Raw genomic sequence first — 15296 nt, forward strand, 5'->3', positions numbered from 1 at the left:
ATTGATTGTTTGAAAACTATTAACAAAATCATAGAATGGAGATATAAATAATAGTATTTATCACAATACTATTCAGACTTTATATATCACCAATGCGATGGTGACGACCTATTCACCAAACGGACCTTCCTCAATTTTCAATTTAAGGACTAGACATCCTAAGTACAAACCAAATTTTTCTGAAGTCACACAAAAGTTCCCCTAAATATTAGCCAACTTATGAGAACATTCAAAATTCGGTAACTAATACATTTCAATATTCAAAGTCTGCTTTAACTGAGCAAACAATCTGTGTTAAAACATACTATGACGTCCATTATCACTGAACTCGTATATACATTTGTTTAGGGGCCAGATGAGGAGGCCTCCGGGTGCGGACGTTTTTCGCTGAATTAAGAACCCATTGATGGCCTTCGGTTGTTGTCTGTTCTATGGTGGAGTTGTTGTCTCTGTGACAGATTTCCCATTTCCATTCTCAATTTTATTATAGACTAACCTAATTAGATTGTCGGTTTTAAGATTATAGACAAGTCTACATTTATTGACACACTCTGGTATAGCTAGAATTCAGAAGGGGGAAAATCCCTTCTGACAATTCCATTTAGTTAGAGGAAGAAGTTACATGAATGCTTTGAAATACAACAGGTAAATTCAATATTCTACTTTACTTAATATTCTGGACATGTTATACAAAGCATTTCTACCTTTACCTTTCTGCCTAAAATTTCAGAAAGAACATCTGACAAAAAAAATGCAATATCTAGATAAGCAAACAATCTACAATATTACTAATTATAATATGAGTAAATACAGCTGGATTATCATAATTTTTACAAAATATTTTTCCAACGCTTACAATAATAGTTTTGGCGCATCCATCACACTCATATAAATTTTCTTCCTTTGGCACTTCGATTATTAATTTTGTAAATATGTACATAGTGTTATCCTATTTCATTTACTATGCCTTGATGGATAGCTCTGGTCTTGAATATTGATGCATATTTACAATGTTTTAACCAGTTCAAAAACACAATACCAATTAGATTTTTTTTTTCCATTATAGTTTATACATCTACACATACTGGTTGCTCGGATTTTAAAACCTGTTGAAATGCATAGCTGACTTTTCTTGGCAAATATTTATTAACAAACAACCCTAAAATTAATTAAAAAACACCAGTTACTTATATATGGTATACTCATGTGTATTATAAACTTCAAAATATATTTTTTGAATATCTTTATGTACACGTTAGCTATAATAGAGGTTTGCACTATATCGACCGTCGATTTTGACTGTTTTTCACATGTTTTGCCGTCTCATAGACGTTTTATTGCATTTATTTTTGTGTAAATGCATAACGATCAACTATGACCAGAAGAGTTATCATTTTCTAATACTGAACTCTTGTATTTAAGAATTAATTCTAGTTTGTACAGAAAAAAGAAAATCGAAATTATGATATTCCATTAATGTTTTAGTACGTTTTATTTCAATTAAATACCCGGTTGATAACTTATATACAAGATTGATTTTTTGGAACATGTGTATTCTATTGTGGCATTTATACTTACATAGTATCACAATAAATACCAGTGTTATTATGACTAGCACAGTTACTATTAAAACGGAATGATTTCCATTTATATCTTTACTGCATCGTTGGGTCCAACCTAAAAAATCATTATAGAATTTTTGTCGAGCCTGCAACTTTTGTTGCAGAAAGCTCGACATAGGGATAGTGATCCGGCGGCGGCGGTGGCGGCTACGGCGGCGGTGTTAGCTAACTTCTTAAAAGCTTTATATTTTAGAAGGTGGAAGACCTGGATGCTTCATACTTTGTATATAGATGCCTCATGTTACGAAGTTTCCGTCAGTCACATGTCCAATGTCCTTGACCTCATTTTCATGGTTCAGTGACCACTTGAAAAAAAAGTTCAGATTTTTTGTAATGTTGAATTCTCTCTTATTATAAGTAATAGGATAACTATATTTGATATGTGCGTACCTTGCAAGGTCCTCATGTCTGTCAGACAGTTTTCACTTGACCTCGACCTCATTTCATGGATCAGTGAACAAGGTTAAGTTTTGGTGGTCAAGTCCGTATCTCAGATACTATAAGCAATAGGGCTTGTATATTCGGTGTATGGAAGGACTGTAAGGTGTACATGTCCAACTGGCAGGTGTCATCTGACCTTGACCTCATTTTCATGGTTCAGTGGTTAAAGTTAAATTTTTGTGTTTTGGTCTGTTTTTTTCATACTATATGCAATAGGTCTACTGTATTTGTTGTATGGAATGATTATAAGGTGTACATGTCTAGTGGGCAGATGTCATGTGACCTTGACCTCATTTTCATGGTTCAGTGGTTATAGTTAAATTTTTGTGTTTTGGTCTGTTTTTTTCATACTATATGCAATAGGTCTACTGTATTTGTTGTATGGAATGATTGTAAGGTGTACATGTCTAGCGGGCAGATGTCATGTGACCTTGACCTCATTTTCATGGTTCAGTGGTCAAAGTTAAGTTTTTGAGTTTTGGTCTATTTATCTAATACTATATGCCATAGGTCAACTATATTTGGTGTATGGAAATATTTTATGATCTTTATGTCAGTAGGGCAGGTTTCTTTTGACCATGACCTCATTTTCACGGTTCATTGCACAGTGTTAATTTTTTGTGTTTTGGTCAATTTTTCTTAAACTATAAGTAATAGGTCAACTATATATGTTGTATAGAAGCATTGTTAGCTGTACATGTCTGCCTGGCATGGTTCATCTGACCTTGACCTCATTTTCATGGTTCATTGGTCTTTGTTTAGTTATTTTGGTTAATGTTAAGTTAATGAGACAGTTGTAATAAAGCTTTATACTTAGGACTATCAACATAATATCAATGATTAATATAGAAGGCGAGACATTTCAGCGTGTGCACTCTTGTTTTAAATATCAAATTAAATTTCCAAAGATAACAGAATAGTAATCACAAACTTAACCACATCTGTAAAGAAATGTCAATATAATGGTAATTAGAATACATCCATGGGTTCGTGACTAAAGTAAAGTATATTCGTCTTATTATTTAGCCTGAATTTTTAGTAATCGTATTGTTAATCTGTCAATGCCTTGCTAATTGTAAGGTGCACAGTGATCTCTTTTCAAAATCTTTCCAAACAAAACCGTCTTGGTTTTCTAACTTCAACCCAAAACTACATGTGACATGTACTATTTGTATAAGAATCTGATTCAACCCTAAACTTGTTAATTATTGGTTATAAAAAAGTGCCTGGAATTATGTAATTCTACTCAATACTATTGTCCTATACTAGCTATATATAAAGTTGAATTCTTTGATACGTCCTGGCTAACATATTGGATCTTGTAATGTTTTGTAGTACAAAATTGTGATAAAGCTCAAAAGTATTGTAATTACTGTATTGATTTTTCTTTAAATGCTATGCCTTTTAAAATTATTAGAATTAATAAAACTAATCCGTTCTTTTTCGGCTTTGGATATCTTTATGCAGCTGTTTGTTTATAAAGAAATTGATAAAATCGAAAGACACATTTTGATAAAATTTTGTTTCTTCTCATTTAAAACAACAAAAAAGCAAAAACATGTACAGAATTCCTGAGCTCAAATTGTTTTCTTACTTCAGAAAAAAAATAAACTCATATAAATTATTAACTGAAAAAATTACAATCTGAAATAATGTCCATATTTTAAAAGGCACTAATTGGATGCTATGTACAGTTCATGCTATAAGGTTAAATGTGTCTCAAATGCATCGCATAAGCAAAATGTCATTGTAAAGGCATTTTCGTATGTCAAAAATGGCGGATCAATCCTTGATTTATAGGTAAAAATTATAACAGAGCATTTTTTAATCCTCTTTAGTTTGCCTCTACAAAATGTTATGAAACTTAAACAAAATGCGTATAAACAAAATACAGATCAAGATCGAATTAAGCTAGCGTCACATTTAGTTTTTGAGTAATGACCCTTTATAACGTTGTGTACCCGGGGGTATAGTCCATTTCTTTTTGACACCTTCTCCTTTTATTATGGGTTGATATGTTTCACCCATGCATTTTTAGTTTAAAATAAGTGAACGGACTGGGAATGGTATATTATTGTATTTTAAAAAGTTTAAAAGTAAACTTTTCTACATTTAACGTTGCCCAACTTTTCTTCCGGAGCACCTGAGATCACCCCTAGTTTTTGGTGGGGTTCGTGTTGTTTATTCTTTAGTTTTCTATGTTGTGTCATGTGAACTATTGTTTTTCTGTTTGTCTTTTTTATTTTTAGCCATGGCGTTGTCAGTTTGTTTTAGATTTATGAGTTTGACTGTCCCTTTGGTATCTTTCGTCCCTCTTTTAAGTAAAATTCACCACAAAACTACGTTTACATTTTGTAGTTCTTTTTATACTATCATAATACTACTTTTACTCACTATTATTAGATGTAGGTAAGTCAATATATACCATTTCCTTTCCTAAAGCACAGTACACAGTGACATTGTCTTCACACATATCTTCGCTTATACCATAAGCCATTTTTACATTGTAAAGTTTACCATTTTCTTCTAAGGAAACGTTACCATTAATGTTCTCCTTCTGAAATGTAAATCAGTAAAATGATATTATAACTGTACAAGAATGGTACTATAAATTTTCTTTGATTTTCTAATATTTAGATTTTACCAAATGTATTAATCATTCATTATGTCGAAGTGGCATCCACAGTCCTTAGGATTAACATATAATTCAGTAAGACTATCCTATTTTAAGCTTGAAAAACTAAGCCATACCAACGTGTTCATGTCTTAATGAGCAGACTAAAATTTGTAATATGAATAAGATATACCGACCAAAAGCGTCAAAATAAAATTTATCCCCTGGTCTTTATTTTAATCCTCTTCATGTACAAAATCTGAAGAAATCAATTAATTACATTTGATAAGTACAAAACCTATCAATATAAGTCTTTTTAATCGTATCAATTACAAATAACCAAATGATAATAATAAGAATCATCATTGACTGGACAATAATAATATCCTGGTTTGCTCATATAAAAAAAATCAAATGGATGAAAACATCTATTACCTGTCTAAAAAAAGCCTGACATTTATCAAGTAAACTCTGAATAATGTCTATCAAGTAAGTATCTAACCTATCATCAATTTTGTCAAAGAGAAAAGGGCTTGATGATATGATGTCGTAAGGGATATAATAATCTAAAACTTCTGAGCCAGCTAAAACAGTTTGGTTTTGATTTATATAATTAAGATCATATCAGTTCGGAATATTCATAAGACAAAAAAAAAATAGCACCATTTTAAGAAATATAATAAACGAGTATAACATTTGTAACGCATAAACTGTTCTCTCGAGATGTTCGAGGACAATTTGTCATATCAATTATTTCTTGTCCAGATAAAATATTCTTAGAATGAAGCATGTCCTTTCAGTGGCGGATCCAGAAATTTTCATAAGTGGGGGCCTAATGACTGACCTAAGAGGGGGCCCGCTCCAGTCACGCTTCAGTGATTTCCTATATAAGCAACAAATTTTTTTTCCCAAAAAGGGGGGTCCGGGCCCCCTACCCCCCCCCCTTAATCCGCCTCTGCCTTTGTCGGCATCATTGTTATTTTTCACCTATTTACAAATTGACATTTAATAATGCCACAAAGATTTCATTCAAGATTAGGGTTAATCTTGTGTTAATTTCAAAACGTAACCTCAGGATATCATAGTGCTATCTTGGACTGCAATTTTTGTACTCTGAAAGGATTTACTTTATATAATAGAAACATAGCTTGTATGATTGTATGTTATACCAATTAACTCATCGTCGCATAGTTCAATATCCTTTTCGGAACCCAAGAAGTGTAAAGCAACATACAAAAGCTTTATAAGCCAATGATTCCACATTTTACATTATTCGCTAATTAATAAATATTAATGTTAAGAAGAGAAACTGAGTCAAAAATTTTTATTTATACTAAGATATAGTCAAGTGTGAAATTATTAGAAATGATAGTTGTAGATATTTGATATAATTGTTCCTGCTGTGTGAAATATTATTTATTTTGTAGAACGTTTTATATTTTAAGCTATATTCTATTCTTTTAGTATAAATCTTGTTATAAGAAATGAAATTGCATACCTTTGATGAGAAATAACATTCTGGTTTTGGGTACATATTTCGCATCCATAATGAAACTCTGATCATTCCATTTTCTCTTGTAATATTCATAACAGTTTCTTTGCTTGAAGGTTTCACTGAAACGAAATATAATATTTGCCTTTAAATAACCATTTAATGCCAACCGTTACATGTTCTCAAGAAATTTCGACAATGCTCATTTTTATTACCTCTTATAGCTTGTTGTTCGGTAAGAACCATTTGACCCATAATGGTTTACTTTTACAAATTGTAACTCGGATGGAAAGTTGTCTCATTGGCACTTAAAACACATATTCTTATATCTTATATATATATATATATTCAAATGTATTGTGGTGGAACATATGTATAATTATACCTCAAATATAAAGTGTTTGGACAACAAACACATAAGAAATTAAATTAAAAATGATTTTGTTCTTAACATCATCTGAAAAAAAACAGAACATATAAGTAGTCAGTTTTTTTTGTCCCTTTTCTGAATTAGCCACTGCGATACATTCAGAATTATTTTAACAATTGTTTTGTAGTTAATTAAAAAAAAATCATACTTTTAAGTGCATGTATGATGCTGGTGTGTACAGGTAAAAAACAAGTAAGAAACAAGGAAGAAACAAGAAAGAAACAAGTAAGAAACAAGAAAGAAACAAGTAAGAAACAAGTCAGAAACAAGTCAGAAACAAGTAACAGAAGTCTTAAAAATTGTATGCAGGGAAATTTGTGAACATAACTGAATTAAATGCAGTGGATAAGTCTGATCGTTTATTTAAAAACTGAATAATTAATGGTCCACAGCTTAAAGAGCTTTTATATCAAATTAGTAGTTTCAGATTTGTTTCTCAGTGACAGTGATTGGTTATTTCCGTAAAATGTAAATGTATTACATTTTTTTAAACCCAAACACTGCAAAGGGTTTATGAGCATTACATATTAAACAGCAATACAATCGTTGCAAATATAAAGTATTTGTCTGTCTTCATCAATAATCAGCCCAGGGTGGTTAAATTATATATTAACACAGAATGCATGCTTTGGTAAAATTTACCACTGTACAACTACGTTAAGTGTTCATCATTATGAATTATTTCGAACATATTTTCTCATTGCTTTCTAACTTGCACTGCAAGAACTAAATAAAATCAAAATATTGACTTACTGACAAAAATGTCTTCGCTTAGTTCTAAATTCTGTTCAAATAGGTCAAAATCCGATTCACATTTATAGTTGACGTTAACATCTGTCATATCTACATTGATAATTGTCAGCATATAGTAAGTAATATTTCCTTTTGGTTCTACTGACGCTGAATATTTCATAGGATTTGATGGGCTATCACCCGTTGCCACTATCATTGCATCTGGACCATCTCTTAGTAACCATGCCATGTGATTAATAGCAGGACTTTCCATTATACAACAGAGAGTAGCATTACTCCCGAAGACAACTGGATTTGTCTGAAGACTCCATGATACTATAAAAAAAATGATTCATTTAAACAGATGTTCAGGTTATTGTCACTATTTGGTGATCTGAGACTTCTCATAAGTATGAAACTTATTTTCGAAAATGACAATTAGTGGAAGCACTCTTAAACAAATTTGAGTTTGAAACGGTCATTGTCATTTTAAAAACTTGAATGGATATCGAAGATAATTGCAAGATATAAACTAACGATTAATCACTATTTATCAAAACAAAACCGAGATGAATCTGGGTACTGGAATCTATTTAGTAGTTCCTGCACCATTTAAAAAGTGCAATAAAACTTTAAGATGTTTTGTTCATGCCACCAAAAACTGCTTCTTGTCATATGTGTATTTATATTCATCATTGCGAATGCAGACGAAAGCTTCAAACAAACGAGCACAATTAATTTCTTGTCAATATATAAGTGTTTATTATGTTATGATTACTGACATATGATTCAAACAATCTTTTATAAAAAAAACAACTAGAGGCTCTAAAGAGCCTGTGTCGCTCACCTTGATCTATGTCAATATTAAACAAAGGAAGCAGATGGATTCATGACAAAATTGCTGTTTACAGTTTACAATTTATCTCTATCTATAATAATATTTAAGATAATAACCAAAAACAGTAAAATTTCCTTAAAATTACCATTTTAGGGGCAGCAACCCAACAACGGGTTGTCTGATTCATCTGAAAATTTTAGGGCAGATAGATCTTGACCTAATAGATCATTTTACCACATGTCAGATTTGCTCTAAATGCTTTGGTTTTAAATTATAAGCCAAAATCTACATTTTACCTATATGTTCTATTTATAGCCATGGCGGTCATCTTGGTTGGTTGGCCGGGTCACGCCACACATGTTTTAAACTAGATACCCCAAAGATGATTGTGGCCAAGTTTGGATTAATTTGGCCCAGTAGTTTCAGAGGAGAAGATTTTTGTAAAAGATAACTAAGATTTACGAAAAATGCTTAAAAATTGACTATAAAGAACAATAACTCCTAAAGAGGTCAATTGACCATTTCGGTCATATTGACTTATTTGTAAATCTTACTTTGCTGAACATTATTGCTGTTTACAGTATATCTCTATCTATAATAATATTCAAGATAATAACCAAAAACAGTAAAAATTTCCTTAATATTGCCAATTCAGGGGCAGCAACCTAACAACGGGTTGTCTGATTTGTCTGAAAATTTTAGGGCAGATAGATCTTGACCTAATAGATCATTTCACCACATGTCAGATTTGCTCTAAATGCTTTGGTTTTAGAGTTATAAGCCAAAATCTACATTTTACCTATATGTTCTATTTATAGCCATGGCGGCCATCTTGGTTGGTTGGCAGGGTCACGCCACACATTTTTTTAAAGTAGGTACCCCGATGATGATTGTCGCCAAGTTTGGATTAATTTGGCCCAGTAGTTTCAGAGAAGAAGATTTTTGTAAAAGATTACTAAGATTTACGAAAAATGCTTAAAAATTGACTTTAAAGGGCAATAACTCCTATAGGGGTCAATTGACCATTTCAATCATATTGACTTATTTGTAAATCTTACTTTGCTGAACATTATTGATGTTTACAGTTTATCTCTATCTATAATAATATTCAAGATAATAACCAAAAACAGTAAAATTTCCTTAAAATTACCATTTTAGGGGCAGCAACCCAACAACGGGTTGTCTGATTCATCTGAAAATTTCAGGGCAGATAGATTTTGACCTGATAAACAATTTTACCAATGTCAGATTTGCTCTAAATGCTTTGGTTTTTGAGTTATAAGCCAACAACTGCATTTTACCCCTATGTTCTATTTTTAGCCATGGCGGTCATCTTGGTTGGTTGGCCGGGTCACGCCACACATGTTTTAAACTAGATACCCCAATGATGATTGTGGCCAAGTTTGGATTAATTTGGTCCAGTAGTTTCAGAGGAGAAGATTTTTGTAAAAGTTAACGACGACGGACGACGGACGACGGACGCCGGACGCAAAGTGATGGGAAAAGCTCACTTGGCCCTTTAGGCCAGGTGAGCTACAAAGAAAGGTTTAAAATCCCTCAGCCGATTCTGACCGCAAAAAGATTTGGCTATTATTATGTTCACTTGGTAATTTAGCACTTAAACGGTTCTTAAACATCCTTGGTTTTTTTTGTACATAGATTAGGCCGTTAGTTTTCTTGTTTGAATTGTTTTACATTTGGCATTTCGGGGCCTTTTATGGATAACTATGCGGAATGGGCTTTGTTCATTGTTGTAGGCCGTACGATGACCTATAGCTGTTAATTTATGTGTCATTTGGTCTGTTGTGGAGAGTTGTCTTATTGGTAATCATACCACATCTTTTTTTTTATAATTGAGAGTTCTAGAAAAGCGCTTTGGACATATGACATTTTAAAGTGTAGTTTTGATTTTTTATAAGTTACCTTCACTTGAAACTGTATTATTCGCTCCTCTAGAGTAAGGGATAATACACATTACAATCATAAGTGCTTCCACAAGTTTCCAATTTCTGAAATATAAATAAGACACCTTAAAATACTTTAAAAAAATCTTTTTATGTTTTGTAATACTTATTCATAATTTTAAAGAAATCCAATATAATTCAGCACATTTCATTCATCGTTTTATGATAACCTCATGAATAGATTACATCAGTTGTATTTGGCAAAACTTTAAGGAATTGTCGGTCCACAATGCTCTTCAACTTCGTACTTCATTTGGCCTTTTTTTTTTTTAACCTTTTTTGATTCAAATGTCACTGATAAGTATTTTGTAGATGAAACGTGCGTCTGGCGCAAATATAAAATTTTAATTCAGGTATCTATGATGAATTTATTTAGTAGGCTATAATGTCAATCAGTTTTACTACTTATTTTTAGAGACCAACGGTTTTCTATCAACAGTCGGACAATTTCTGCTAAATATAATACGTACATTGTCGAAAACCAAGATTTTTAACTTTTTGTGATTCGAGCGTCACTGATGAGTCTTTTGTAGACGAAACCCGCGTCTGGCGTATATACTAAATTTAGTCCTGGTATCTATGATGAGTTTATTTACGTACCTTGTCGAAAACCAAGTTTTCTGAAAGTTTTGTGTGCTACAACCCTCTAGATGATGAAATGTATTGTCTAAAAAAGATGTCCATGCTCATATCAAATGATGTTTAGATAATTATATTACATTAAAACATATTTTTTTTCTTTTTGCGAGTCTGTCATGCATCTTGCTGACTACATTTTGTAGAACTGAAATCGATTTGGAGGTAAACAAATATGTCATTTGTTATAACATGTTATCACAAAATGATCCTTGGTATTCCAAGACAGTATGGTCGTTGGTTCTGTCTGTCATATGAATAAGAAGATGTTGTATGAGTGCCATTAAGACAACTTTATCAAAGTCACTATATTTAAAAAATAAACAAAAATAGGTCAAAATACGGCCTTCAACACGGTGCATTGGGTCACACCGAAAAGGGCCCCAACAAGACTAATGTAATTCAATACAAACAGGAAAACCAACGATCTAATATTTGTTTTCGTGACTTGTTTGTTTTAAATTAGGCCGTTAGTTTTCCCATTTAAATTGTTTTATATTTTTCATGCCCGACTATGGAGTTTTAACACTTTTCAAGTCCGTATGGATGTCTATAAATAATAACATCCAAATTATTTGAACTCTGGTTTATAGTTGTCTCTTTGCAAGAATAACACATTTCCTTTATTTCATAATGGTCACCTGTTCATTCATGCGACTGCGTTTATTCCACTTTGACATTAAAAATCTTCTTTGACTCTATACATGTAGTCCAATAATTGCTCAGATTTGATATATTTATTAGACAAAAGTTTAAGAATGACCTTGTAGAATAAAAGTCTTTACATTTCATTAATTAAATGAGAGCGGCTTCTTTGCAAATATTAGAATTTTAAATGGTTGATAATGACAGCTAGATTTGTCATTAATTAAACGCTTACCCTTTAAACAAACCATACTTTTAGATGTCATCTCTGGTAGACCTTTTATCTCTTCGTCCGTGGAAGAAAACTCCTCTTTGTTGTCACCAAACTTATTCGATACCTTTTCATGTTTAAAATTGCGTGTTTCAACTTCATCAATTGCTTTTGTAAGAACGATGTCATCATTCTTGGTAGAATTTTTATCATATATATCAGCATCTGCCTTAAGTATTTCAACTGCTTGTTTGTCATTGAAAGCAGCAGTTTTTTCAATGTTTCCCCCATCGACATCTTCTCCATCCATAATAGTTGCGATTTTTCTATCAACTTCTTCAGCATCAATTTCATCTGTTAATCTTTGTATTCTACCAATTTTCTCTCCGTATAATTTTTCAAATTCCCAAACTTCTTTTATTCCATCAATATCTCCATGTTTTTCTTTGGTTTCTATATTTTGTAATTCTCTGACTGCCTTAATATCATTAGTTTCATCGTCTACTGCTTTCATTCCATCAACAATTTCATTTTTACATTCTTTTTCCTTAGCTGCTCCACTTTTACAATCAATTTCATCATCATTTTGTGAAATTTCTCCTTCACGAGCATTAGCTTCAAGGGGAATTTCACCAACGACCATTCGATCACCATAATCATCATCTTTATCTTGAATGCTAAGTAGTACTTGACAAACTATTTTATCTTCTTCCTGTAGCTTGTCACAATATTCATCAAAAATATTCTCAGTCTTTCGTAGGATTTTATCAGCCGCCCTTTCATCGTCTTTTTCTTGTTTCTCACTTATTGCATTTTTATCTTTTACATCATGTTCATTTTCTGGACTTTCATCAGCTGCATTTTCACTCTCCCTATCATTTGGAGAATCATCAACTGCTTCTTTTGCATCCATATCTATCAAATGAGCAACTTGTTCTTTTCCCTGCATATCAACAACTTCCTTTTTATCATCAGTATTGGCTTTGCTGTTCTTTGAGTGGATTTCATTATTTGCCTTTGTATCAATATACTTTGCGAGGTAGTCTTTATCTAATGTATCTAAAACACCAAAACAATAAAATAATTCTAACCATCAGTATTCGCCATTATAATATGCTAAAACAATTAATAAGCGTTGAGGAACCTAGTTCCAACTATATTATATTAGCTTTGAGTGTGTTGGGAAATTGTTTAAAACATCTTTAAAGCAGTTTATTTATTGTTTGTAAACACACTCAGTAGTTGTTTTTGCCACTTAAAACACTATGGTTGAAGGTTTTTTTTTAAATGTTTACAGATTGTTTTAAACATGTATAATCAGAACAATAGTGAACACAATTATTTATCGACTTAAAGAGTATCAGAATGAAGTCAGGTAGTAAATTTAAATCTTGGTTTGTTTTCAAATACGTTTCAAATATATAGATAGTTACAAATAAATTGAAAGACCGATATAAAAAAACAAATTGCTGAAAATACGATCAATTAAACTGTGAAATAAATTTTAGAAGGCAACACTAAACCCAAAGTTAAACAAGGATAGATATGGCGTTGTCTGTTGTTTTTTTTTTTTACTTATCCAGTTATGAGTTTGAACGTAACTTCGGTATCTCTATCCCCTCTTTTTTTGTAGTATTGGCAATCAAACTTGAAATGTTAAACAAATTTTCAAAATTGTGTCTGTGTAAAGCTTTGTACAAATTATGTTTAGTTTTATTTTGTTTTAAATACTTTAACTAGTTTTACCTGTTAAGTCCAGAGCATATCCAATAGTACAATGACTCTTCTCAAGGTTTTGTAAATCCGATATTGTGTCATATTTGTCAGCGTCTTTACCTGAAAAATTCACACGTTTGAAAGTGTTATTGGTTTTACATGTAAACGTATAAATTTCACATCAACTCATGCAAGAGATGACTACAAAAACAATTTAACCGTCTTGCATTTATTGTACGTGCTATATGTGGAGATTTTCCGAAAATGTCCGACTAGGTACATATTACATGTTTCATTTGTTTAGATTGCTTATAATCATAACTGCCTATGCATTTTTGCGGTTCTTTCAGGATGGAAGCTTACTTGACAAAAAGGGTTACAAGAATTATAAAAAGCACCTATTGAAGATCTCCATTTAGTTTAATACCGCCTTAATTAATATATTTGTCTTAAAGTTTGAAAAAAAACAGTCAAGTTTCACAACGATTGTAAAAGCCATAGCTATGAAACTTATTTTACGTCAAACATTTATGGGTGCAGATATTTGTGCATTGCACTTGGAATAATTATTTCCAAAAAAAGAATGATTATCGTTCAAATATATTGGAGGGAAATTATGAATCAATAAATGAAGATGAACAATAATCGTTTGTATGTAATTTTGACAATATACCAATTGTTAAGCAAACATAATACAACTGTCAAATGTTAAATTAAGTCATAATCACGTGTAAATAAATGAAAATAATATAGCTTATACATATCCCAGAAATAAACTAGATATGAAAATTATGAGATACAGAACTGTCACGAAAAAGAAGTTCCTTAACCATATAAGTTCCAATGAGAAATCATATTCTGGAATGTTATTTCCAGTGGAATAGATACTACCGTTTATGTTTGAACAAAATAAATGGTATTCAATATTTGTTCCAACAGGAACAGTTTTGTAGTTTCTAGTAAAATATATATTAGGTGGAACAAATATACATTGAACGTACTATAATTGAAACATTTTTGAAATAATCTGTACCTTCGATTATGTCAAATAATCTCGTTTTGTTTTCTTTGTCGAAATATAAGAAATCGCTGTCAGAATTGTTATCCTGTTCAGATGTGTCTTCGTGTTCTTTCAACTTGGAATCTACAAACACAAAATTGAAAAAAACATAAACAAACTCATCATAGATACAAGGATTAAATTTTATATTCACGCCAGACGCGCGTTTCGTCTACAAAGATTCATCAGTGACGCTCGAATCCAAATTAAGTAAGAACATGAAGAGCACCAAAAGTCCTTAAAGGCTTGCCAAATACAGATAAATAAACACAAAAAACTCATACTATCTTAATGAGGTTGTCGGTGTCTCAACTCACTAGTGACATATGTTTAAGGTCTTATATCTTAAATTACATGTATCTGCTGTAGTATGATCTTTAATTGAAAGATTGAGTCCCAATCCAGATTTTGATAATTTGACTGAATGTGGAATCTCATGACGGATTATGTATGCATAGAGGAAACGCTTTCATTATGGACACATTCAGTCTTCCTCCTTATTTATAAGAAGAGATTCCATCAGTTTGTGTTTGTTGCCCCGATTAGTATGGTTTGAATCGATTGACAGATTTGAATATTTACTATCACCGTAAATTCCGTAAAGCAACAATTAATAACTAGGAAATTCTGACTTATCCACAGGAACCAATAGGCATATACAGTTTTAGTTCTCCGTCATTGTCTTCGCTACTGTTTCATCAGATTTCCTTACTTTGTGGTATTTTTTTTCTGTATAAAAATCCAACTCAAATTGACACTATACCTTGTCGTTCATAAAGCCCCAGGTCCTTGGCATTTGCATCTTTTGTTAACCAATTGTATGTATCAAATACCATACTCACGGGCGTCTGATCAGTGCAATCGAAATATGTTTCATCTGCAATAAACCATAATA

At 31.8% G+C, this 15296-nt stretch overlaps 1 protein-coding gene across 1 annotated transcript in view; it reads right to left on the reverse strand.

Annotated features, from left to right (window-relative positions):
• Window positions 1–1060: 1060 nt before the first annotated feature.
• Window positions 1061–15296, reverse strand: part of LOC143067279 (uncharacterized) — a 31211-nt gene continuing 16975 nt past the window's right edge. The window contains exons 6-16 of the mRNA XM_076240406.1: window positions 15165–15278; window positions 14375–14485; window positions 13372–13461; window positions 11650–12684; window positions 10734–10800; window positions 10093–10178; window positions 7353–7667; window positions 6176–6291; window positions 4458–4620; window positions 1579–1677; window positions 1061–1159 (exon numbers count right to left, since the gene is read on the reverse strand). Of these exons, the coding sequence (XP_076096521.1) occupies window positions 1068–1159; window positions 1579–1677; window positions 4458–4620; window positions 6176–6291; window positions 7353–7667; window positions 10093–10178; window positions 10734–10800; window positions 11650–12684; window positions 13372–13461; window positions 14375–14485; window positions 15165–15278 (2288 nt within the window). The 3' untranslated portion in view covers window positions 1061–1067. The remainder of the gene's footprint in view (window positions 1160–1578; window positions 1678–4457; window positions 4621–6175; window positions 6292–7352; window positions 7668–10092; window positions 10179–10733; window positions 10801–11649; window positions 12685–13371; window positions 13462–14374; window positions 14486–15164; window positions 15279–15296) is intronic.

The sequence above is a fragment of the Mytilus galloprovincialis genome, chromosome 3 (genome assembly GCF_965363235.1).
Source record: "Mytilus galloprovincialis chromosome 3, xbMytGall1.hap1.1, whole genome shotgun sequence".
Lineage (NCBI taxonomy): Eukaryota > Metazoa > Mollusca > Bivalvia > Mytilida > Mytilidae > Mytilus > Mytilus galloprovincialis.